This window comes from Lampris incognitus, chromosome 11 (genome assembly GCF_029633865.1).
Source record: "Lampris incognitus isolate fLamInc1 chromosome 11, fLamInc1.hap2, whole genome shotgun sequence".
Lineage (NCBI taxonomy): Eukaryota > Metazoa > Chordata > Actinopteri > Lampriformes > Lampridae > Lampris > Lampris incognitus.
This window is the reverse complement of record NC_079221.1, coordinates 8762431-8789165: the sequence shown is the minus strand read 5'-3', so window position 1 is coordinate 8789165 and position 26735 is coordinate 8762431. Positions and strand designations below refer to the sequence as shown.

Below are 26735 nucleotides of genomic sequence, written 5' to 3'. Positions count from 1 at the left end.
TGTCCAATCTTCCTACAGCATCCTGCATTGTTTGCAAGACTCTACTAATAATCCTCGTGCTGGGCGTTACCATCGGCATCGGATTTGGTCTGTATTACAGGATTAAACGCAGAGGATTGCCTTGGTAACTATCACTATATTTTATTTTTGTTTTGAATATCCATACATATTTAATTTAGTCACACTGATGTTTCCTTTCAACAGGAGAGGTGAGGAGATGTTTGAGATACCGTGTCAAACCTCAACATCTGCACCTCTTAACCGCTCAGATAGAGAGAATCGGAAAACTGAATCTGAAGATGAAGGTGTACAAACATGTAAAGTATTCCCCTTCAGCGGGTTGATTTTTGGCCTGTTTCAAAACATATTAAAATGAAGATGTCTATAAATATTTTAATAGCTGTATCTACCAAATATTTTGAATTGTTCTCCTCAGAGACGTCTGGAAAGACTGCTAACGGAGCAATTGCAGGACTACTGCTTGACCAAAGATGTGCACTGCTGGCTTCACTTGTTCTGCAGCCGAGTCTATAAAACAGCGGGTCAAAAAGCATGCACTCTCAGCTCAACAGGGAGTTACAGAGGCCATCTATTGCTGCTTTTCCACTGCATGGTACCGGCTCGATGCGACTCCCTTTTTTTTCAATTGGCCAAAAGTTGGAGCTATTACCTGGCACTGTTTTTTTGGGTACCCCCCTCTGTCAAGGTCCCAAGTGAGCTGAGCCAATACTAGAAAGTGACATGAAAACATCGCAAACCACTGGTTGGTCAGAGAGAAATTGAACAGCTCTGTTCACAATCAGGAAATAACCAACGCTCGACTCATGACGCTCGTGTCATGGTCGATAATCTAGCCATGTAAAAATCGATTAATTTTTTCAATGAAAAAATAATTATTAATTTCCATCCATCCATTCTCCGTACCGCTTATCCTGCTCTCAGGGTGGCGGGGATGCTGGAGCCTATCCTAGCAGTCACTGGGCGGCAGGCGGGGGTTGACACCCTGGACAGGCCGCCAGGCCATCACACACACACACACACACACCTAGGGACAATTTAATATGGCCGATTCGCCTGATATGCATAATTATTAATTTGTTCAATTGAATTAATTTTCTAATAATTAAAATTAACCATTACCATTGAATGTTTTTCCACAGTGCAGTCAAATCCTGACGGATCAATCAGTCAGTCAAGTTGCATTTTATATATAGTGCTTTTCTAGCTGCAACAGCCACTCAAAGCACTTTACAATTGATTAATTCACACACATCAATTCACATCCCTCCCTGTTTTGTCTGGCTTTAATATCCTGTTTTAGTTTTCACACTATGGAAGCAATATTTGCTCTGAATGCCGTTTCCCCATTGTCTTAAAAAGTAGTGTTGTAAAAGTAATGAAATATAATATCATAATTAGGTTTTCAGTAGTGTATACTATGGAGGCTGCCATTTAGCACTGCCATGTTTCCCAGCCATGTCTCTACACGGTTTCTATATGGGCAAAACTGCATAGGGAAAACCCCGTTAAAAAAGCCTTCGTTACATACAGTGGCTGCTGTTGCTGCCTTTGAACCTGAATGTGAATGTGTTGTGTTGCTTTTTGTGTTGTGAGAAAGAAGAATGGAAGGTCACAGGGCTTGAAATAACCTCTTTGGGCCACTTGTCCAAAGGACAAGTTACTTCTAAAATCACTGAAATTAGTTATCCAGAATGGAAAGTATTGTCATATTAAAAACTATTTTAAGGTTCCACTTTTACAATTAGGCTATTCTAAATTTATTGAATACTTAAGATCTAAAAACAAAAATTACCAAATTAAAATAGCAGAACAAACGGTCCGCCACTAAAACCTCTACATTTTACACACTGTGCCTTTAAGAGAGGGAAAACCCAAAAGACCAATCAGTGGTTTTCTGGTGGCAACTGCACAAGTACCCCCAAATAGCTGTCCCGCCTCAGCTGAGGGACAAAGGAAAAACAAGGTCGCATTGTAAGGCCCATTTTAAATATGAATCCTGTAGGCATGTTAACTGAAATGCTTAAAATAACCCTTGATTATTTCAAGCAGTCCACAGAAAGTCTCCCAGGGAATAGACGGTACCAGCCTGAGGCCAGACACAGCGTCGTGGTCACCGTCGCAGCATATGGCAGTGATGTGGAATTGAAGCGGTGTGAAGCCGTGAGGCTTCCAAACCAACTGTGTCGGAGGTGAGCTCATTGCGTGAGATATTGCTCATTGCGTGAGATATTGTTCAACGCAGGGCGAGTATTGGCAGCAACTAGTCGAATCGATTTAAAGCGGCTAAACCATAACTTTAACACTTGCCAGCTGTCAGATGCTGTGACAACATCGTGAAATCAAGCTGTGGGTGAAAATGGGCCAGAAAGGAATTTTGTCATAATAACCAATGTCTTCTCTGGGCACCCACTGATACAGACAAAGAACTCCCAGATAGTGGGAAGAGAAGGGTTTAACAGTGGACGCTGGTCTTGCTGGTCTGAATGGTCTCACTGGCATGTGGAAATCCAAGATGGAGGCTGGGAGTTGGAGAGACACCAGGTAGGACGAGGCAGGGGCCCGGGAGGCCGGTCGAGCAGGGCAGAGCTGGGTCTTGGGTCAGGACGGCTGGAGACAGAGCAGGACTGGAAGCTGGAGCTGATGGTCACAACACAGAAAGGGAGTAGGAAGAGCACACGGCTGGCACAGAGATAAACGCAAACAAAGAGCCAATGCAACTATACCACAAAGGTAAGCAGACGATCTGGCGACGAGTGGGAGAATGAACCAGGTTTTGTGGACCAGGAGAGCAGGTGACTGATGAGGCTTGATAGAAGACAGGTGTGCGGGTGATTAGCTCCAGCCCCGCCCAGCTCCCGGCAGACAGAAGGGGGAGGGGCCAGCGGCGCAGTCAAGGAGGAAAACGGAGAAAACCCTGAAACATTTAACATGCTCCTGAGCAAGTGGTCTGGTTGTATTCATTACTGCAGTTCTTGTGGATTGATATAGGGAATGGAGAAAAGTGTAAAAAATATGGATTTTTCAAAGCTGACGGAAATGAAGAGGGGTAAAGAAAAGTGTATCCCTCCATAACCAGCATGAGCGGTCCAGAAGCTTGACGGTTTAAGTTTTTGTGTACTTGTGGTAGTGAGCTGTGTGTGAAACTGGGCACAATTTCAAGTTTTCTTTGTTACTGAATACCAGGATCTAATTCAGGGGTGCTGTAGTCCTTCACCATTTCCATTCATGCATTGGATCTTCTGTGTTGTGGAGAGGGTACCAGCAGGTACCCTCATCAATAGCTCTGATGACGACTCCAAAGAGGATAAATATCTCAAGTTTCATCACCAGCCAGTCAGACAAGCTTGGTCTAGTCAGAAAGGCACGAATTGCAGAAGCCTCTTGGATGAGAGGCGAAACGTCTTCACGGATATACACCAAGCCCAGTTGCACTTGATTCAATTCCTTTGGATAACCATGACCTGGACGAATGAGAACATTCCTAGACAAGGATAGAGAGAGGTTGAAATTGTGTGTGAATACCTCTGCTAGCTGGTCAGCACAGGCCTGGAGTACATGACCTTGTATACCATCAGGCCCTGCTTGGCTTTTATAGCATTAGTAGCCTAAGCCACGGACTCTTATTGGAGACTTTTTTCAACCGGGGTTTAACCCCCCCCCCATCTACAGCATGGAAGGCCGAGGTCCTTGCCTGCCTTATTAGGAGAGGTCAGTCTCCTTCAACAATGGCATGGTTGATATTTTTGGCATAACATCACATACTAAGAAGAAAGAAGGTGCTTTGAAGAAGCAAGGCCGATGAAAAGGGAAACAATTCCAGCCAGTCTTGCAGTTATACTGAGAACAAAATACTAAAATACAAAGGTTTTATTGTATGGAGAATAAGCCCTTTGTTACTAAAATAAAAAGGGTTTTGTTCTCAGCATAACTGGAATCACTGGATTTTTTCCTTTTTGTCATTAGTCTTTTCCAACAAGCACCCTGCTGCGCTCGTCTTCCTGTGGCTTTTGTTGATAGTTTGGAATGGGGTGGGTCTGTGTGGGTATGATGAACCATTCAAGTGTGATATACTGTTTATTTAAACTGCAGTCAAAACAATCCTCTATTAATAGCTCTGTCTGGAACTAGCAGAAACCAGTGTGTGTGTGTTGTTCTGTGGAAATGCATTGACAGATCCCTGGTAAATTTCTTTTGCCTTCTTTGCAGTATTTTTGGCTTGGGTTTGGCCAAATATCCTGACAGAAAGCTTCCTAAAATCTTTCAACCCCACTCTGTTACCTGAGTGAAACATACGCCTTCTTTCAACCCTCTAACAGACCATTTAGGTCATTTACTGCGTGATACTTTTGGTGAAATGGACCAGTAGAAGGCATAGCATGATGTCCTCTATAGCAGTGGTTCTCAACCTTTTTGGGGTCCTGGACCCCCTGCGTATTTTTGATCTACCCTGAGGACCCCTCCACCTGATCTTGGGGGAGGGGGGTTGCAATTTGATAGAAACAGTAGAAACTGCATTTTAAATTGCATTATAGCATTTATTCACTCTTTGGGGCAAAAATAAGAGCTTTCAGTTGTAACTTAGATATAGTTAACAAAACAGAATTCTTATGCAGTAACTTTCAGATATATGTAACAAAACAGAATTCTTATGCAGTAACTTTCAGATGTATGTAACAAAACAGAATATATATTCAGTAACTTTTAACAATGCAAACGGGAGCGAGATCTCTTATTAAAATACAATAAATTACACTTGTGAAACAGATGTAATTAGAGAAAAAAGTCCTGTTACCCTTTATAGTTTAGGTAGATAAAGGTCTCAGTCACATTTGAGTAAAATAACCCTATTTCTATAAATGTCATAGGATCTTTTTTTTAAAGATATTTTATTTTCACGGACCCCTTGCAATTACACCACGGACCACTAGGGGTCCGCGGACCCCCGGTTGAGAAACACTGCTCTATAGTAACTAATACATTTTTGGACCATAGCTAATGTATTAAAAATCAGACATGGTTTAAAAACAGCTAACTGTCTGAGTTGGTCTTCGGTGTTTATACAGTACAGTGTTTTTGTTTTTAGGGGTCCAAGCAGCCATAGCTGCGGTAACCCCATTGTTTTCTCTAAGGATTATTATTATTTATTATTGCTGTTCCCGCATCGGCTCCAATCCCGGTCTCTCGGGCTGTGTATGGAATTTTTGAGAAATTATTTTTTCCTCTATTTCCTTGGGAGCTCCCGAATCTAACGCACCCATTCCCGCCTGCCAAATCTTACCGCCATTTTCAAAAAACCGAAAGTGAAAGTAAAATGAACTAGTCTGAGGCTGTTCATCCGATTCGCATGACATCTGGTGTGCGTTATCTCCAGACGATGGTGATTAAAAAGTTGTGGAAATAATTTGGATATCTCGTTCCATCTCGAAGTAACGTCAATCAAACTTTAATATGTGGCCCATGGTGATTCTATTGCCTATATCTAGTGATGCGATTGTCCAAACTTAACAAAACGTGTCATGCTTATCACAATATTCTTTGGAAGTACGACAAATTTTGTGAAATTTCGTCCATAGGGGGCGCTACAACTGACACGTCAATATCTCAAAAACCACTTGAGCTAGAAATCTGGTATACTTACACTTGGACCCATTTGGCTACATTGCCTAACGTGGAGATTGGCTGGATTACCAAAATGGCCGGCAAACAGCCAATCAAAATTCAATAGCTAATATTTGCTAGTGTGAATGGCCGATATTCATGAAACTTGACAGGCTTATTCTTTGTGGCACATAGAAACCATGTACCAAATATGAAACAGCTCGGACACATGGGGGCGCTACAATAAGCAGCTGCATCACTGCTTGGACCCCGTTTATCGCTGCTTGCGGCTATATTTTTGTTTTTACATGGTGATGCTGGTCACGTGGCTCGGGTCCTGGGCTGTTCCGGCAACATCTGGACAGTGCTTGGCATCCTCCTCATCTACTTTTTTTTTTTAGGGAGTTGTTCCTTATCCGATGAGAGGGTCTAAGGACAGGATGTTGTGTTGCTGTTAAGCCCACTGAGCAAATTTGTAATATTAGGCTATACAAATAAAATGGATTTGATTTTAGTACTACTTTTGGCTGCTCCCGTTAGGGGTCGCCACAGCGGATCATCCATTTCCATCTCTTCCCGTCCTCTGCGTCTTCCTCTGTCACACCAGCCACCTGCACGTCACCCCTCACCACATCCATAAACCTCCTCTTTGGTCTCCCTCTTTTCCTCTTCCCTGGCAACTCCCTATTGAGCATCCTCATCATAATCTTCATATATTTTATAATTCCATTATAATTCTGTTATTCTCTTTCAATGTTGTATTGTGTAAACACAACATCCATTGCACATTGTCCATCTTGGGAGAGAGATCCCTCCTCTGTTGCTCTCCCTGAGGTTTCTTACTATTTTTTCTCCCTGTCAAGCCCACGCCGGTACGAATGCCACGACCACCACCTGTACGAGAACCACGAGCCTACTAAGCCTGCCACCTCCGAGTGCTGTTGTCCCGCGGCCGTTCCGCCGCCTCCGAGGTCGGTTTGCCCAGCGGCCACCTGTCTTCAAGACAACATGCCTCTTTGCCCCCCAGCCATCCATCCATCCATCCATCCATCCATCCATCCATCCATCCAATCCCTCATTCTCCTTTCCTGCGCTCTCTGGAACGGTCATCGAGTCGAATAGCCAGAGCGTATGAGTTGGTCAAGGGAAGTGGTGTCGTCTCTGACTAGTTCATCTTTTAGTGTCTCAGATAACCCCGTGTGGAAAGCGGTTTGCAACGATATGTCGTTCCAGTGACCAAGATTCTGAACTCGATAGAGTAGTCGGCTACACTTCGGTTGCCTTGCTGGATATGCATGAGGCGAGTGGCGGAGTTACGACCAAGGACGGAGTGAAAGAACACTTCCCTGAATTCCGCACAGAACAGTTCGTAAGACCCAAAAACAGGCTGCTTTAGCCCGCCACCCGGCTTCGAACCACTGACGCAGAGGCCCAGAGAGAAGAAGGCCATCTTTTCGTTGTTGTCGGAATACATGCTTGGTTGGTGAGTGAAAATGAAATCACATTGCATGAGTAAAGTACCACAAGTAGCCGGGTCTCCATCATAGGGTTTGGGGATGCCAGGTTCTCGCCTGGTCTGTACAGGGGCGTGACTAGGTGCTGGGGCTCGGACAGGGGGCTGTGCCGGGTTTCGGGGTAATAGCGGGGTTAGTTGAGCCATGAAATTGCTGAATTGCTGGTTTAAGGCCTGTAGGCCTTGGTCTGTTCAGGCCGCTTGAGTGTTGAGGGTTCCCACGCTGGCAGAGAGGGCTTGCATAGAGGCGGTAGTGTGTTGTCTCCCGACCGGGGTTCCTTGGCTAGCTATAGCAGCACGAAGTGCCTCAACATCCGCTTGGTCCATGTTAGCCAGATCGTTCTGTCAGGGCTACCAGGTGTAGGACCCAAAAGCAGAACGAGAGACAAGATGGGGGGGGGGGGGGGCAAAGAGGCACGTTTATTGTCTTGAAGACAGGCGGCGGGCGGCCGCCGGGCAAACCGACCTCGGAGGCGGCGGGACGGCCGCGGTACAACAGAACTCAGAGGTGGCGGGCTTGGTAGCCTCGTGGTTCTCGTACAGGTGGTGGTCTTGGCAGGGTTGTGGTAATCGTACCGGCGTGGGCTTGGCAGGGTCATGGTTCTCGTACAGGTGTGGTCCAGGCAATGGCAGGGAGGTCTAACAAGAGGCAGAAGGAAATAGGGGTTAGGGTTGGTCAAAAAAGGAACAAAGCTAGAGTCATCTATGCACTTGGAAGTGGTTCAATGATCTGGCATCGTCCGGAGAGCAGAGCGGCTTCTTATCCTGGCCGAGATGGGTTGATCGGCCTGATTGGAGATGCAGGTCAGGTGTGAGCTCTGGAGAGCTCCAGGTGAGATCAATGAACCAGATGAGTAAGGCAGTGGGAGCGGCCTGACGAGGGCGGGGCTGACGAGGCAGGGACGTGACAGTTTATTCAAGACACATTTCACTATTACTGATCTCTTTTTACGCAAGTTAAAATAACACATGAATTGGTCATGAGAGGCACTTCTTAGTGACATGCATTATCTGTTCACCTGTGGGTTCTCTGTTTTCAGAAATTTCAAAGTCAAGGATTATTTTAAGCATTTCAGTTAAAGGTATATACTATGGTAGAGATGGACTGCCCTGTGAAATAAGCAAAATGATCTTGTACAACATCTTCAAAGTTCATTTTTGTGTTACAGACGATATAGTTTTGTTTCAACACTATTGTAAATATAAGTTAACACTTCAGAATGCTTTCCAAATGCTACTTTATTCTCATATATATATAATCATTTTCTTGTATTGTGTTTAAGTGGTAAATACTTGTAATCTTCAGGCAACAGATGTGCTTGAAGATTACAAAATAATTCGTTTCAGTTCAGTATGTTACAGGTTTTGCTTCCAAACTTTTTGTATGCTTTGTTTTTAATTTCTAACAGTACATTTGGCTCTCGCTCGCTTGCTCTCTCTCTCTCTCGGATAGATGGATGGAATACATTTGGCTTACGGCTTTCACTAGACTGAAGATTTGTTGATGTGTAATGCTTGGTTTCAAAGAAAAGTTGGCAGCTTTACATTTCAACGTGTCCATATTTAAACCCATTTTGTTATTTAATTTTGTATTTTGTTATTGTTTGACGGTTTGAGGCCTTTTTCTTCTTGTGTTCTTGAGTTGTTTTGATGTTGCTCTTGTGTTGAATAAATGATCTTTGTATGGTTTACAGATGATTGAGTTCTCATTTAAATCACTGTTGAAATACTAACATAGAAAAAGGGGGTAGGACTAGAACAGTTTTTTTTTAACTTCTGCCTACTTCTTTTCGAACTGCCGAGATTTAAACCAAATGTCTGATGATGATATTGTTTACTTGTGTTGATTTTTTTCTCTTTTGTTTTCTTTTATTATACATGTTTTTTTAAATTTAACGTTCGAAATAAACAAATATACTACTACTACTACTACTATAGTGGTGTAGTGAATTCGGGGGGGGGGGCAACCACAGGAACTGCCGCAGCCGGGACGCGAACCCGTATCTCCCGCTACGCGAACCCGGCTGCGGCAGTTCCTGTGGTTGCCCCCCGAATTCGCTACAATGGTGTCAGAAGTGGGATGGTGAGACCTTGAGGTCATCGGAAGCGCGTGCGCCCAAAGGCGTGAGGGAGTTGATATGCTGAAGCGCGGGGACATGCTTTCCTAAAGGAGGGGGGGTAGTGTAACGTGCATGGATACGGGTTCGCGTCAGAAGTGGGATGATGAGACCTTGAAGTCATCGGAAGCGCGTGCGCCCAGAAGCGTGAGGGAGCTGATATGCTTCCCAATGGCGCGCGGGTAGTGTAACGAGGATGGATAAGTACACACGCTAGCTGACAGGTCGGAGGTTTTAGTCGAGCGGTTAGCGATGTCTCCCGCGGTGCGGGCGATACGGGTTCGCGTCCCGGCCGCAGCACTTTCTGTGGGTGCCTCCCAAATTCGCTACAGTAGTATATTTGTTTACTGTACTTGTTTTTTTTGTAATCTACTTTTTTTTCTAAATTTTTTTGTCTTTTGTTTGTGTTTTCAAATGTGTAATTTTGCAACTGTGTGATTTTGTAACGTGGCCAGGTCTCCCTTGAAAAAGGTTTGTAATCTCAAAGCGATCCTCCTGGTTAAATACAGCTTAAATAAATAAAAATATGTTGTGTTGTGTTCCCACCAAATGCGAAGCGAATTTTCACCTCGCTTTACTCGCGCGAGTTTGGCCGCTGTTGGGGTTTGTGGAAGACCCCAAGCGCACGACACCAGACAGAGATGGGGCTAGCCGAAACTGGCGTACTTTATTCCTTGCGCGTACAACAGTCAAACACAGGAAGGCAATAAGCGACAAGAAAACGGGAAGTCCAAGGGGGGAAAACTCGCGGGCAATCCAAACGGGAACACGGCAGGATACTTCCACGGGGAAACTTTGCAAGGGAAACCATAAACCAAGGGCTGGGGTGAGCTCGGAGAGAAAAGCAGCGTAAGGGAAGAGTAGCCGCTACTGCGAGGCGGTTACGGCACCAACTGACAACGGGCGCTGGGAGACCACGAAAGCTAAGCCCGGCCCCGACGAGCTGATTGGGGTGGGCGGGCCACGGCGAGGGGTGGGCGAGCCGTAACAGCCGCATTCTCTACGAGAACCCGCGAACTGCCTGGCTGCGTAAAATGGCGTCGTTCCGACTTCCGGCCGACGAGTACTTTCACGAAAATGTCCGGTCTGGTTTGTTGAGAAGAGATGGCTTTGTTTTACGCTCGCTGTTTGCAGGACCTCCCTAAAATCACGGTCAACGACGTACATCGCATCGCGAGCGCTTCCTCGGTAGCTCGGACGAGCAAGACAGAAAAGGGGATTAAGATGTCGATTTCGAGCTACATCGGCAACTACGAGGGTGAGTAACGGCATCATTAGAACCATCTAGCATGGTTAACTTACTAGCTAGCTAGCTAAGTAAGTTAATTTGGCAGGGGCGATTAAATTAAATGATACAAATCAGACATACCTGGTGTAAAACCGAATGGACGGTCTCTAGTTGTTTCTGGAGCACTTCTTTTTGTTTCCTCGTTGACTCGTTTTGGGCCAGGGCATCATCCAAAGCGGCAGGATTAGGAGCCACGCAGTAGTCATGCTCTCGCAGACAGCTGCTGGCTGACAGCCATCTCATTATCAGAGGAGTCCAGAGCTGGCAGAGGGGCGACAGCAGGACGCTATTCGCATCTTTGCGTTGACTTTATGGGTAATCTCATCGTGCGAAAACATTTCTTCGCGTTTGGTGTGAACACAACATTAGTCACAAAAACTAATGTTGAACGTGTGTGTTAGATTTGCGGTGAAGAGCAACCTTCAAATAAAAGTTTTCTCAGAAGTCTATGTCAATCGGTCTTTCGGACTTGGGCCGTTTCCAAGGGCAACGCGACGCTGGCCGCCATCTTCCAAGGATCAGAGGCATTGTTTACGAATTAGCTAGCAGTTTAGCCATTGACTTAGCCATATATTAGCATTACATTTGCCTTTAGCCTTCGCTGAACAATGTACTCATCGCCCACCGCTAACCGTTCTCCGTTATCCACAGTATTGTTATATCAGACCATGCCCCTACCTCTATGGAGATCAACTTTTCTATATGCTACGCTCCTTCAAGGCAGTGGCGCTTTAATTCCCCAATGCTGTCCAATAATACTTACAATTAGATTCATTCATTCTATCCAAACCGCTTATCCTGCTCTCAGGGTCGCGGGGATGACATATCCCAGCACATCTCCCTGCCTGCTGCCCAATGACTGCCTATCCCAGCAGTCATTGGGCAGCAGGCGGGAAGACACCCTGGACAGCCTGCCAGGCCATCACAGGGCCCACACACACACACACACACACACACACACACTGTGGTGGAAATCTGAAAATAAGGAGTCTTGCGAGTGTGATTGATTAAATATAAATTTAATGAGCTTTCTGCAGAAAGGATCAGACACAATAGTTAGGCAATCTGCAAGGTCTGATGATCAGGGCTCGGAATGTGTATGCTTTATATGGGAGGTTGTAAGCTGATAATCAGGATGCCTGCACCTGTCCGCTACCCAGAGCAGTCTGGTTAGAGTCAGTTTGAGTCACGTAGGATGGCGTGTTATCTGGGTGCGCCAAAGACGGGTCAGTTACAAAAGATGTTTGTGCTGAGTATCTGTGGAGTACAGAAGGCCAGATTGAGACATGCCGCCTGGGTGCATTGGGTTAAAGGATAACTGGTAAGTTTCTGTCACAACACGTTACAAAATAAATTAATAAATTAATTTACAATATAATTAATTGGATTCTTTATTTAAATTAATCAGTTCAATTCAATTCAATTCAATTTATTGTCATTAAAACAATGTGCAGGCACATGTTAAATTTGAAATAAGGGCTGTGGCTAATAAAACCCCCGATGTCTCGCAGTCCGCCGTGTGGGAAGCATATAAAGTCTGCCTACGGGGTCAAATAATCCTTTACGTTTCACCCGCCCATAAGTCAGAAGCAGTCAAACTGTCTGTGATCTCTGATGAAATTTTCCAATTAGACAATCAGTATACAAATAAAGTCTGATTGATTGATTGATTGATCGATCAAAACTGCTGAAGATCTGTACAGCAAAGGGGCTTTCTCATTATTTTCAGACTTGTCTGAAAGATTCGATTTGCCTGGATCTCCTTATCTATTTTGCTATTTCTGGTTTAGACGTTTCTTACGAAAGCAATTTCCAGAATTTCCAAACCATCCTGCTCATTCTGAAATTGATTCCATTCTCTCTTTGAACCCCAGTGTAAAGAGCCTAATTTCAACACTGAAATACACTCCATTACGCTCAAGACTCTTAACCAACTTAACGTTGCTTGGAGCAGGATTTGGGTGTAGAGCTGATGGATGGGACGTGAGACACTGTGTTGGGGCTAGTTCACACTGCCTCAATATGTTCTAGACATAGTCTTATACAATGTAAGATCTTGCATCGCATACATTATACTAATGCTAGACTAGCAAGGATATTTCCTGGTACAAGTGATGCATGTAACCTTTGTGGACCATCACCTGCTGACCTGCTTCACATGTTTTGGACCTGCCCTCGCTTACCTGAATTCTGGACAGACATTTTTTAAATCCTTTGGGGATATATCTGGCGTGGACGTTCCACCTGATCCTCTTTATGGCCCTGTTTCGCATCCCCCCCAGGACTAACCCTCCCCTGTATCTTAATAGAATCATGCCTTTCACCTCTTTCACCTAGACATCTGGAAACATGTGTCGCCACCTACCCGCAGTAGATGTATCAAAGTTGTGTTACGCTACATCAGGTTAGAGAAGATTAGATTTTTCTGGACCATGTAAAGACCTTAACAGTTGCTGCAGAGGATGGGGATGGATAGCTAAAGCCACAGAAGGTTAGATAGACGGTTCTGCATACATACACACACATGCACACAACAGGGGGTTTTTTTCTTTTCCTTTTCTTTGGGTGGGGGGGATTCATGCATATACTGCAGGAATCCTGTTATTGTAATGGCATGACTTGGGGATTTACACAGGATGTTTGTATTATTGTAATGGCATGACTTGGGGGGGTTTACACATGATGTTTGTATTATTGTAATGGCATGACTTGGGGGGGGGGGGTTTACACATGATGTTAGACATCATCTTCACATAGTGTTCTCTTGTCTCTAATCTAATGAGTCTCTCTTTACTTAGCAGTTGTTACCTTGCATAGCTGACATGCCGTGTGTGTGTGTGTGTGTGTGTGTGTGTGTGTGTGTGTGTGTGTGTGTGTGTGTGTGTGTGTGTGTGTGTGTGTGTGAATTAACTGTAAAGCACTTTGAGTGGCTGTTGCAGCTAGAAAAGTGCTATATAAAATGCAGCTTGATTGATTGATTGATTGATAATGGTAATTTTGACTTGGAGCTGAGTATGCTGAGTATGTCACCCGTGCTACATGCAACATATATGGATTCTGTGTATTGTTGCTTGCAGCTCCATTTTTGTTTGTTTTGCTTTTGTATGCTGACCTTTCCCACAGTCTTATTTTGGACTTCATGCTCTTGTAATGCCAGCACCGCCTTTCTTTTTCCCTGTTTAGCTCTCGGGGGATGGGAGGGAGGGAAAGAAGGAGGGGGTGCATATGCCTCATTGGTTGTTTGTGTCATGTTGGAAAAAAAAATGCAAAACCCAATAAGGAGGTAAAATACGATAAAAACTCTACTCTCCCCACACCAGACCACAGAGCCCTGAGTTTTAATGAACTTGGAGGAATATTTGGAATCTCCTTGACCCCCTGACCCCCGCACAAGGACTGACTAGGACCGTCTTTTTTACTTCCATGGACCGCCACTGAGCCCTCTGACATATGATTAGGCTGACTTGACCTAGTGACCCTCTTGACTGTACCATACCTTTCCTATTGCACATGGTGTACTTGTTTTATAGTGTACAAGTTGCTACTGTTCACATACTGCATATTACATATGACATAGTACTTTGCATATTGCACATTGTGTACTATTTAAAACGTAAAATTTGCTATTTATTTGTGGAACTGATGATGGAGCATACTGTTGGTGGAGTGTATATGCTGTATATGCTCTGCCATGTGTGTACATGCTATATATATATATATATACACACACACACACACACACACACACACACACACACACACACACACACACATACTATATGCAGAATATATGTGTATATGCTGATCTCGTAGCTCTGATGTTGTTAAGTATTGTTAGTATTAATGTTAGGTTTAGTATTGCTCTGATCCCAAGGTGACTGACCTCTACAATCTATCTGTCGACCTCTGTTACTCTACCCTGTTGATATCTTTTTTACCCTCTTTGCTGCTATCGACACCTGAATTTCCCTTCTGGGATGAATAAAGGTTATCTTATCTTATCATTACCTATACCAAGAATGCATGATAAAGGAGGAATGTTCACTGTTTGACCAATTATGTCATTGATTTCTTTAAGAAAATCTTTCCAAAATGTGTGTATATACACATTCTAATAAACAGTGAATGTATGTGCCTTCTGTAGTCTTGCACTTATTACAAAACTTTGATAGATCTGGGATCATTTGATTGTACCTCAGAGAGGTAATATGTAGTTTATGATTTATCTTAAATCATAGTTCTTTTGCTCTATTAGTGGTAAAACAGCTGGATAGTTTGAGCCATATATCATCCCACCCTTTATCTACAATTTCATCTCCAAAGTCATTCTCCCATTCTGTTTTTATTTTAGCTGTATTGTCTTTCACTGTCCCAGAGAGTGAACCATAGAATTGTGTCACTAATTTGCTTGAATTCTCGCTATTAATGAATATTTGTTCTAAAGAGGAGATCGCACCACAGCATTGAGAATATTTGAGAGTGGATACACTATATCTCATCTCATCTTCAGCCGCTTTTCTGGGGTCGGGTCACGGTGGCAGCAAGCTAAGTAGGGCACTCCAGACGTCCCTCTCCCCAGCAACATCCTCCAGCTCCTCCTGGGGGATCTCAAGGCGTTCCCAGGCCACATTGGACATGTAGTCCCTCCAGCGAGTTCTGGGTCTACCCCGGGGTCTCCTTCCAGTTGGCCATGCCTGGTAAACCTCCAAAGGAAGGCACCCAGGAAGCATCCTAATCAGATGCCCAAACCATCTCAACTGGCTCCTTTCGATGCGAAGGAACAGCGGCTCTACTCCAAGCTCCCTCCGGATGTCCAAGCTCCTCACCCTATCTCTAAGGCTGAACCCAGACACCCTATGAAGGAAACTCATTTCAGCCGTTTGGATCCACACTCTCACCCTTTTAGTCGCTACCCAAAGCTCATGACCATAGATGAGGAGTGGAATGAAGATTGACTGGTAAATTGAGAGCTTTGCCTTCCGGCTCAGCTCTTTCTTCGCCACAACGGTCCAGTACAATGTCCGCATTACTGCTGATGCCGCACCAATCTGCCTGTCAGTCTCCCGCTCCATCTTACCCTCACTCGTGAACAAGACCCAGAGATACTTGAACTCCGTCACTTGAGGCAACAACTCATCCCCAACCCGGAGGGAGCAAGCCACCATTTTCCGGTAGAGAACCATGGCCTCAGACTTGGAGGTGCTGGCTCTCATCCCAGCCATTTCACACTCAGCTGCAAACTGCCCCAGTGTGCGCTGGAGGTCGCGTTCTGATGAAGCCAGCAAAACCACATCATCTGCAAAGAGCATAGATGCAATTCTGAGGTTCCCAAAACGGACACACTCCTCACCTTGGCTGCGCCTTGCGATCCTGTCCACGAATATCACAAACACAATCAGAGACAAGGGACAACCTTGGTGGAGTCCGACACCCACCGAGAACGTGTTTGAATTTGTGCCAAGAATGCGGACACAGCTCTCACTTCGGTTATACAAGGACCATATTTGGTTATACAAGGATACACCATAGTTCTATCAAATTCATCCTCCCTGGTGAACTTGATGTGGTTGTCCACAGAGTTAATGTTGAAGATATAGTTTCAGAAGCAGACACACTTTGTCAGTGTTAGTGGTGGTCCTATTGCTAAGGGTAATTTCTTACGGACTACCTCCACTGCTTCATCAATAAGAAGGCACATGAAGAGAGACTTAAAATCATAAGAGACCATTGTTTCATCCCCCTCCATAATGATTACAGTGCTGTGATTGCAACATTCCCTAATCCTCTGTGAATAGTACACATGGCCAATTGAAACTCTAGTTAATGGTCACACCCATATTTGCATATGAACCTAGTCATTGGTTTCGGCCATTATGCAACTGTATTGTACTGTATTGTTTATAAGGGGCGGGGATACCTGTAGTCAGTTTAGACTGAAGATGTCTAATATTCTGACTGAAGATGGTGATGTGTGTAACTTTACACACATCACCTTTCGTCAAAAAATGTCCGACAATGGTTAATTAACCTGTAATGTTAGTGTCGCTGTTCTTCCCCCAAATCTACGTTTCCTGCGGCATTCAGCAGTGGCGCAATAGCTCGGTTGAAGAAAGTCTCCTTGTCCTCAGGCTTTTCAAAGATTTCTATCTTACCTCGTAAAGTCACTTGCAGCTTTGCGGTGGGGAGTAGTGTACCTGGTGTACCTTACACCAGGGACATCTTTCAGCTTTGCTTTGACATTCTTGATAGCAGCCCTCCGACGGATAACGTCTGCTGACCAGTGCTGGAGGATGTGCACCTTGCGCTTGCAGAACTACAGCTCGCCCTTCTTGCCCAGATAGCATCCGGATGTGGGCCACTTCAGGCAGTGATGGGGCACTGATGGCCTTCTTCTGGCCCTGACAAAATGGATGTGAGCCTGAAGTGGCCCACATGTATAATAGCAAATATGACCCAAATATGCCAAATCAAAAGTGGGCCTTTTTTGGCAAAGATGTGGTGTTCTCGGCCACATGTAATCTGGATGTGACCCTGAGGTGGCCCATGTGGTAAATGATAAATATGGCCCAAATATCACAAAACAAATATGGGCCACCTTTGGCAAATATATGGCACATGCAGCATTGCTATGGCTTGGTTCTGGCTCAGATCTGGCAAACAGGAGCGGACTGCCCAGGTGCCATCATTCCACGCAGTATGTGGGCCGGATGAAAGTGTCAGTGTGGGACGGTTCCGGGCCACAGCAATTTTGCTATCTGAGTCCGCGGCAGTTGGAGTATTTCTTGCCTGACCTGGTCGTGATGACCCATACGATGATGGGCCGGGGTCATTTGAGATCCGTTGGTTTGGGTTCTATAGGCTTCTATGAGCCCGGTCACAGATAGGCAGGCGCTCAGCCCATTTTTTACTTTAGCTAGTGCAAAAAAGATATGAGTGGGCTTGATAGGACTCGTCCAATGCGGTTGGATGACACGTCATATCATCTGCCCTTTCTAAAGCATACGGAAACCTTAAGTGCTATCTCTCCTGCCCTGTCAGATAACTAAAATGCCTCATTTCAACACCTCATCCATTATCAGAGTCCATCTACCTTCCTGCAAGACAAGCGTATTTTAGAGATTTTTTTGATTGAAGAGATTGTTTTGGTCGTACCTTTCAGTTGTTTATGATTCAGTCAAACCATGCACATAACATAGTTTAGATAGTCGATGAATGTACTGATTGTGAGTAGGATACTCACAATCAGTACATTCATACTTACGTATCTACTGACTGGGGAGAATGGGAAGCCACATGAATTAGCAGCCTAAATGTTGTGTGAGTCCTCTGTTTGTAGTCATAGGTCATATGTGTCTAGGATGAGTAAAGAATGTGGGGTTTTTTTTATCATCCATATTGCTCACCCGGTGATGACTGACAGTCTGATTTTGGAATAATAATAGAAAAACAGAACCTACAGGAAAGTCTTGTCTTGGCTGACATCACAGTACATGTACCCACAATCCAGTAAAATGAATGACAGGAAACATGAGCTGTTTTATGAAAAATGAGGAAACACTTGTTTTTAGCCTGCCTCTGCCTAGTGACATTTATAGAAAGGATATAAAAGGGTGTAGATGTAGAGACCAGTGATGGTGGTGTCCATGTATAAAGGGGTGTAGATGTAAAGGACAGTGTCAAGTCAATTCAATTTTATTTGTATAGCCCAATATCACAAATTACAAGTTTGTCTTGGGGGGCTTTACAGCAACACAACATCCTGTCCTTAGACCCTGGGATCAGATAAGGGAAACTCCCTAAAAAATACCCATTAACAGGGAGAAAAAATAGGAAGAAACCTCAGGGAGAGCAACAAAGGAGGGATCTCTCTCCCAAGACAGACAATGTACAATGGATGTTGTGTGTACACAATTTACACAATACAACATTGAAAGAGAATAACAGAATTATAATGGACTTGTAAAATTTATGAAGAATATGATGAAGAGGATGCCAAGCAATGTCCAGACGCTACCAGAATAGCCCAGGACCTGAGTGACGTGACCAGCATCACCATGACGGGGGGGGAAAAACATTAGTCACACGTCTCAGTGAGCGAAGGATATAAAGTTGAAACAGGAGAACAAAATTATATGTATCTATAAGATATATAAAAAGAAAATGTGATGGGGGGGTTAATGACAATAAATTGAATTGAATTGAACTGATTAATTTAAATAAAGAATCCAATTAATTATATTGTAAATTAATTTATTAATTTATTTTGTAACGTGTTGTGACAGAAACTTACCAGTTATCCTTTAACCCAATGCACCCAGGCGGCATGTCTCAATCTGGCCTTCTGTACTCCACAGATCCTCAGCACAAACAGCTTTTGTAACTGACCTGTCTTTGGCGCACCCAGATAACACGCCATCCTACATGACTCAAACCGACTCTAACCAGACTGCCAAGCAGTGTCCAGGTGGCGACCACCATCACCGTAGAAACCTGGGAGGAGGACAGACTGCACGTGCACACAAGGGAGACTCACATCACACCATCCACACACACAGAAGACGAGAAAGGAGAGACATCCTTCAGAGAGAGAGAAAAGATGTGAGAGAAAAGAACAGTTTGCAATAGTCAATAATCTATACGCTATAATCTCATCAGCAGAACAGTGCTTGGAAAATTCATTGAGACAGAAACCGACCCGCCATGCAGTACAGGTTGTGAAGCACTCAACTTATAGGCAACTAATTGTCGGTGTAATCCTGTTCGAAGACCAAATATAAAAAATTCTGGATGCACCCACGATCTAAACACTGGCACCTGATTGATTATATCATAAGAAGACGTTTTGACACTAGTGATGTCTTGCTGACCCAGACCATGAGAGTTGCAGAATGCTGGACTGATCATGACCAAACTCCACATCAAAGTGCACCCCCCACAGCGTCTCAAGAAATCTATAAAAAAGCAATTGAACTGTGCTAAATTGAAGTAAGCCCTGGCACAGGATGAGTTCCGTCGCTCTGTAGGCACTAGAGTTTGAGGCTATTCTGAGTTCTCACAATTCCATGGATCAGAAATGGATCTTCTTAACCTCATTGCCACATCAAGCTGCAGTCGACTCTCTAGGCTACAGAGCCAGAAAACATCAGGACTGGTTCGACAAGAACTGTGACACCATCACATCCCTGCTGAAAACCATGCATAGGGCACACAGGGTTACTCTCAACTGCTCTGCATCCACCATCTTTCGGCAGCAGTGGCAAATAGCACCTAAGGAGGTAGAAACAACCTTGCACATTGCAAAATACTTGGTGGATAAACAAAGCTCACGAGATTCAATCATAATCATATTCAATCTTTGTCCATCCTAGGAGAGCGATCCCTCCTCTGTTGCTCTCCCTGAGGTTTCTTCCTATTTTTTCTCCCTGTTAAAGCTTTTTCTTTTCCTTTTTTTTATTTCTAGGGAGTTGTTCCTTATCCGATGCGAGGGTCTAGGGACAGGATGTTGTGTTGCTGTAAAGCCCCTTGAGGCAAATTTGTAATTTGTGATATTGGGCTATACAAATAACATTGACTTGACTTGACGCTTAAAATCAGCGAATGGACTGACAATCCTGACAGACCAAAAGCAAATCCTGGCAAGGTGGGCTGAACAATTTGAAGCCCTACTCAGTTAGTGCTCACCAACCAACCAATCCATCCTAAAAGAGCTGCTAATTCATCTGCCTGTCCCAGACCTTGACCACTCGCCAACTTTTCAAGAAGTACTTGCAGCCATCAACTCCCTCAAAAACAGTAAGTGATGTATCTCAGCATAACTGTTAAAACGAGGAGGATACTTGTGCACCAGAATGATCTATCAGTACATCCTGCAGGTCTGGGACCAGGATAGTGTCCCTCAACAATGGAGGGATGCTAAAATTGTCCCCCTGTACAAAAACGGGTGACAAGTCCATCTGCGGCAACAGTCACGGCATATCCCTGCTAGCTGTTGCAGGCAAGGTCCTAGAAAGGTGAAGCTATGCAGGATGGTGAAGCAATTGACAGAAGATCTGCTGCCAGAGTCACAGTGTGGTTTCAGGAAGAACAGGAGTACTGTGGATATAATTTTCACAGTAAGACAGCTCCAAGATAAATGCCGCAAACAACATGAGGACCTTTTCATGGCTTTTGTTGACCTCTTCAGAGCTTTTGACACTACTTTGGAAAATCCTGAGAAAGTTTGGCTGTCCTAGCAAATTTGTGAACATTCTGTCACAGTTCCATGATGGGATGGTGGCACGGGTGGCCGTAGGAGAACAGGAATCGGCATCCTTTAATGTATGCGCTGGAGTGAGGCAGTGATGTGTACTGGCACCGGTACTCTTCAAAATTTTCCTCCTATGTGTCACAAAGCTTTTTCATAAAGATCTGGAAGGCAGTACTGTGATCACAATAGTCTTAAGGCTAGATGGAAACCTTGTCAACATTCAAAGGTTCCATGCAAACAACCAAGTTGTCAGCAGTGCCCGTCCTTGAGCTGCAGTATGCTGATGACTGCGCTGTTGTTGCTCACACACCAGAAGACCTGTAAACCATCAAAGCCGCAGTTGTGAATGCCTACAGCAGGTTGGGTATTTCAGTCAACACTACCAAGACTGAGGTGTTATGCTAATGGAGGTCCAGCCCCCCCCCCGGCCACCCATTATGCACTATAGAGCATCAACCACTCTCAGTTGTTCCATCTTATAAATACCTGGGCAGCGTCCTTTCTGAAGGCTGCAACACTGATCACGAAATTCACTATAGAGTCAAACAAGCCTCTGTAGCCTTTGTCAAACTCCGACGTAAGGTCTTCCAAAACAAACACCTCCAACTGCACACCAAATTTGCCATTTACAAAGCCGTCTGCATCACAACTCTCCTATACAGCTGTGAAGCCTGGGTCACATAGAGCCGCCATCTAAGGTTGCTGGAGCAGTTCCACATAAGCTGTCTGCAGCGAATCACAGGGATCACATGGCGTGACCGTGTTCCCCATGCCGAAATTCTTGCTAGGACAAACTGCAAGAGCCTAGAAGCTATGGTCACTGAACACCAACTGTGCTGGTTTGGGCATGTCATCAGGATGCCTCAAGAGAACGCCTGCCATGTCAAGTCCTTTATGGACGGCTTCATCTGGGCCACTGGTTTGCAGGTGGTCAGAAGAAGCGATACAAAGACCAGCTAAAAACATCACTGAAGAAGAGTTGTATTGACCCCTTGAGACTGGAGCAAGCTGCCATCAACCATTCCAACTGGTGGGAGATTTGCCACAGAGGTATACAACAGCTGGAAATGGAGAGGAATGTGAAAAAACAACAGAAAAGACTAAGGAGACATGCAACCATGCCTGCCCCCACTAACTCAGACTTCATATCCCCAACGTACAATAAAACTTGTGGATCAAGAATTGGACTCTACGGTCATCAAATAACACACCTTTAATGAGGAGGGATCTCATCATCAGACTCAATGGACTACCAGTAAGTAGGCAATATTATGTTTTTTCTTTTCTTTTCTTTTTTTCCCGGGACCCGATCGTCCTCTGAGTGGGGTTTGCATGTTCTCCCTGTGTCTATGTGGATTTCCTCCGGGTGCTTCGGTTTCCTCCCACAGTCCAAAGACATGTAGGTCAGGTGAATCAAGTGTGGTACTGTCATAGGATGCCACCTTTGCAATAAGTCAGTTCATGAAATTTCTTCCCTGCTAGATATTCCACGGTCAACTGTAAGTGGTATTGTTGAAAAGTGGAAGTGTTTAGGAACAACAGCAACTCAGCCACAAAGTGGCAGACCACGTAAAGTCACACAGGGGGGTCAACGAGGGCTGAGGCACATAGTGCATAAAAGTCGCCAACGCTCTGTTGATTCAATAACTGCCGAGTTCCAGACTTCCTCTGGCATTAACATCAGCACAACAGCTGTGTGCTGGGAGCTTCATGGAATGGGTTTCCATGGCCGAGACGCTGCATGCAAGCCTTACATCACCAAGCACAATGCCAAGCGGAGGATGGAGAGGTGTAAAGCATGCTGCACTTGGACTCTGGAGCAGTGGAAACGTGTTCTGTGGAGTAATGAATCACGCTTCTCTGTCTGGCAGTCTGCTGGACGAGTCTGGGTTTGGCGGGTGCCAGGAGAACGTTACCTGCCTGACTGCATTGTGCCAACTGTAAAGTTGGGTGGAGGAGGGATAATGGTATGGGGTTGTTTTTCAGGGTTTGGGCTAGGCCCCTTAGTTCCAGTGAAGGGAAATCTTAATGCTTCAGCATGCCAAGACTTTTTGGACAATTCTATGCTTCCACCTTTGTGGGAATAGTTTGGGGAGGGCCCTTTTCTGTTCCAGCATGACTGAGTCCCAGCGCACAAAGCAAGGTCCATTAAGACACGGTTGGGCCAGTTTGGTGTGGAAGAACTTGACTGGCCCGCACAGAGCCCTGACCTCAACCCCATCGAACACCTTTGGGATGAACTAGAACGGAGGTTGCGAGCCAGGTCTTCTTGTCCAACATCAGTGCCTGACCTCACAAATGCTCTTCTGGGTGAATGGGCAAACATTCTCACAGACGCACTCAAAAATTTTGTGGAAAAACTTCCCAGAAGAGTGGAAGCTCTCATAGCTGTAAAGGGGGACCAACTCCATATTAATATATTAATGCCTATGGATTTAGAATGGGATGTCATAAAAGCTCCTGTAGGTGTAATGGCCAGGTGTCCCAATACTTTTGTACATATAGAGTATGTGTGTGTGTGTGTGTGTGTATATATATATATATATATATATATATATATATATATATATATGTGTGTGTGTGTGTATATAACTTTGTTAAAAGAAACACTCAATGGTAGGGAAAGTGCTCAACAAATAAGGAGCAAAATAATCCAGAAATAAGGAGCAAAATAATAATAATCCAGTGAGTCAAGTAAATTCTTTGAGACTGCATGAAACAGGCTTGTATAAAGAATTGTATAAAGAATTTCCTTTACTTGACTCACTGGATTATTATCTATATATCAATACAGATACAGGGAAAAAAAGTTTGAATACATTGCCATACAGGCCTGTCTCGTGCGTCGCGCATTAGCAGCTGATGAGTGCGCGACGCACGAGACAGGCCTGTACGGCAATGTAGTAAAACTTTTTTTCCCTGCATCTGTATTGATATTCCACTCCTCGTTAGTTGAGCACTTATAACAACACCATTGACGGTTTAGGAAAAAAACGCTATATATATCTATATATAGATAGATATATAGATATATATAGATATGTGTGTGTGTGTGTGTGTGTGTGTGTGTGTGTGTGTGTGTGTGTGTGTGTGTGTGTGTAACTTCATTAAATGAAACACAACGGTGGGGAAAGTACTCAACAAACAAGGAGCAAAATAATCCGTTTGACAGCTGATGATTGCATATGGCATGAACCAGGCTTGTACTGTCAATTAAAGAATTACTTGAATCACTGGCTTATATATATATATAAGTTTTATATATATATACACTACCGTTCAAAAGTTTGGGATCACCCAAACAATTTTGTGTTTTCCATGAAAAGTCACACTTATTCACCACCATATGTTGTGAAATGAATAGAAAATAGAGTCAAGACATTGACAAGGTTAGAAATAATGATTTGTATTTGAAATAAGATTTTTTTTACATCAAACTTTGCTTTCGTCAAAGAATCCTCCATTTGCAGCAATTACAGCATTGCAGACCTTTGGCATTCTAGCTGTTAATTTGTTGAGGTAATCTGGAGAAATTGCACCCCACGCTTCCAGAAGCAGCTCCCACAAGTTGGATTGGTTGGATGGGCACTTCTTTGAGCAGATTGAGTTTCTGGAGCATCACATTTGTGGGGTCAATTAAACGCTCAAAATGGCCAGAAAAAGAGAACTTTCATCTGAAACTCGACAGTCTATTCTTGTTCTTAGAAATGAAGGCTATTCCATGCGAGAAATTGCTAAGAAATTGAAGATTTCCTACACCGGTGTGTACTACTCCCTTCAGAGGACAGCACAAACAGGCTCTAACCAGAGTAGAAAAAGAAGTGGGAGGCCGCGTTGCACAACTGAGCAAGAAGATAAGTACATTAGAGTCTCTAGTTTGAGAAACAGACGCCTCACAGGTCCCCAACTGGCATCTTCATTAAATAGTACCTGTTAGAGCCTGTTTGTGCTGTCCTCTGAAGGGAGTAGTACACACCGGTGTAGGAAATCTTCAATTTCTTAGCAATTTCTCGCATGGAATAGCCTTCATTTCTAAGAACAAGAATAGACTGTCGAGTTTCAGATGAAAGTTCTCTTTTTCTGGCCATTTTGAGCGTTTAATTGACCCCACAAATGTGATGCTCCAGAAACTCAATCTGCTCAAAGAAGTGCCCATCCAACCAATCCAACTTGTGGGAGCTGCTTCTGGAAGCGTGGGGTGCAATTTCTCCAGATTACCTCAACAAATTAACAGCTAGAATGCCAAAGGTCTGCAATGCTGTAATTGCTGCAAATGGAGGATTCTTTGACGAAAGCAAAGTTTGATGTAAAAAAAATCTTATTTCAAATACAAATCATTATTTCTAACCTTGTCAATGTCTTGACTCTATTTTCTATTCATTTCACAACATATGGTGGTGAATAAGTGTGACTTTTCATGGAAAACACGAAATTGTTTGGGTGATCCCAAACTTTTGAACGGTAGTGTATATATATATAAGTTTTATATATATATATAAAACACATATATAAGTTTTATATATATATATATAAGTTTTATATATATATATATATAAGTTTTATATATATATATAAAACTTTGTTAAACACTCAACGGTAGGGAAAATGCTCAAGTAAATTCTTTATGAGACAGTACACGCCTGTTTATAAAGAATTTACTTGACTAACTGGATTATGTGTGTGTGTGTGTGTGTGTGTGTGTGTGTGCGTGTGCGTGTGTGTGTGTGTGTGTGTGAAGAATGAGTCTCATGATGGCAAACCAGCAGCTTGTGTTTGTGTAACTTAAGAGGGGAAAGATCGCCTGGGACTGACTCTAGATTCAGTCGGAAGATACATCCAGTGCTTCAGTATGTGCATTCTGCTCCAATCTTGCAGAATTTAAGTCCTTGTTTAGGGCAAATCTAGCATTTTTCTATAATTTGGAGGAGAACAGCCTTTTTTTTTTCTTTTTTTAAGATTACTGCGAAACATTGTGCGCTCGTGGTCCCTTCACTAAAAATTCAATTCAATTCAATGTATTGTCATTAAAAACCACGTGCAGGCACATGTTAAAAACGAAATGAGGGCTGCGGCTTCGCCAAACAGTGCAAGACAGACCTGGACAAACACGGGATAAGACATACGCAGATGAAGACCAAAAGCTAAAAATAAGTTAAAAAAGAGCACGAATACAAGTATCCACTGTCCGTTGCAAAAGGTTTATCTGAAAATACTGAAGGGCATATCTGCAGGAGCCACAGTTCTTGCAGTCCCCCAAATTGTTTTGCAGTACTCCCCATTTTGATAATGGTTTTCTTTGTTTGCACGCCATTCACTTCACTTTGTTAACCACAGTTAGTTCCCAGGCGCTTAGCAAGATGGTCTCGAGGTGGCGTTTGACAGCGCCCACAGTATTCTCAAAACATGTAATTGTGAGTTAATTCCAGTAGGCAGTGTATTCTTTTGGAAAGTTTTACTACCTAAAATTCATCTAGGTCGATAAAAATCAACATAACGGACTCGTGTTTTAAAGAAAAATGCTACAGGTGACTCAACATCTTAGCTGTCGGTTTTCAGCTCTACCTGTTGGTAAATTAAATTGAATGTATGGAATATGGAGTTGTCAGCGTGGTGACTATGGTTCATGATTAGCACACAGTCTTTAACCTATATACCTGTTTACATATGGTGTTACTTGTATTATCGTCAATTACTTGTGTGTTTCCAAATTCTTTTTCTATATTGAATCCTAAAGCTGAGAAATTGCGGAAAAGTCAGGAAACATACTGTTGGGCAGTATCAATACACTATACATTCACATCACATTTTCGCACGGTTTCAGACCTTAAGTCATCTCGAACAGTGCGATGTTTCTTATCATGAAGAATGATTACCTCTAGAGTAACACAAAATATTTACAACGTAAACAATACTGAATACCGACCAGAACCCTCAAATCTAGTGAGGACATTT

The 26735-nt window shown here is 43.7% G+C and overlaps 1 protein-coding gene across 4 annotated transcripts in view; it reads left to right on the top strand.

The window, feature by feature from the left end:
• The window catches only part of si:ch211-214p13.3 (nectin-3), an 88481-nt gene that overhangs the window by 49213 nt on the left and 12533 nt on the right, over window positions 1-26735 (top strand). The window contains exons 6-9 of one of the 4 annotated variants that reach the window (XR_008810985.1): window positions 19-124; window positions 205-317; window positions 437-613; window positions 2068-9084. Coding sequence is in view for 1 of the 4 variants with exons in the window: in XM_056289119.1 (XP_056145094.1) it covers window positions 19-124; window positions 205-317; window positions 437-438 (221 nt within the window). In the remaining 3 variants the exon portion in view is untranslated. Of the gene's footprint in view, window positions 1-18; window positions 125-204; window positions 318-436; window positions 9085-26735 lie in introns of those variants that run through there. The other 3 variants (XR_008810987.1, XR_008810986.1, XM_056289119.1) reach the window with 3 other exon arrangements.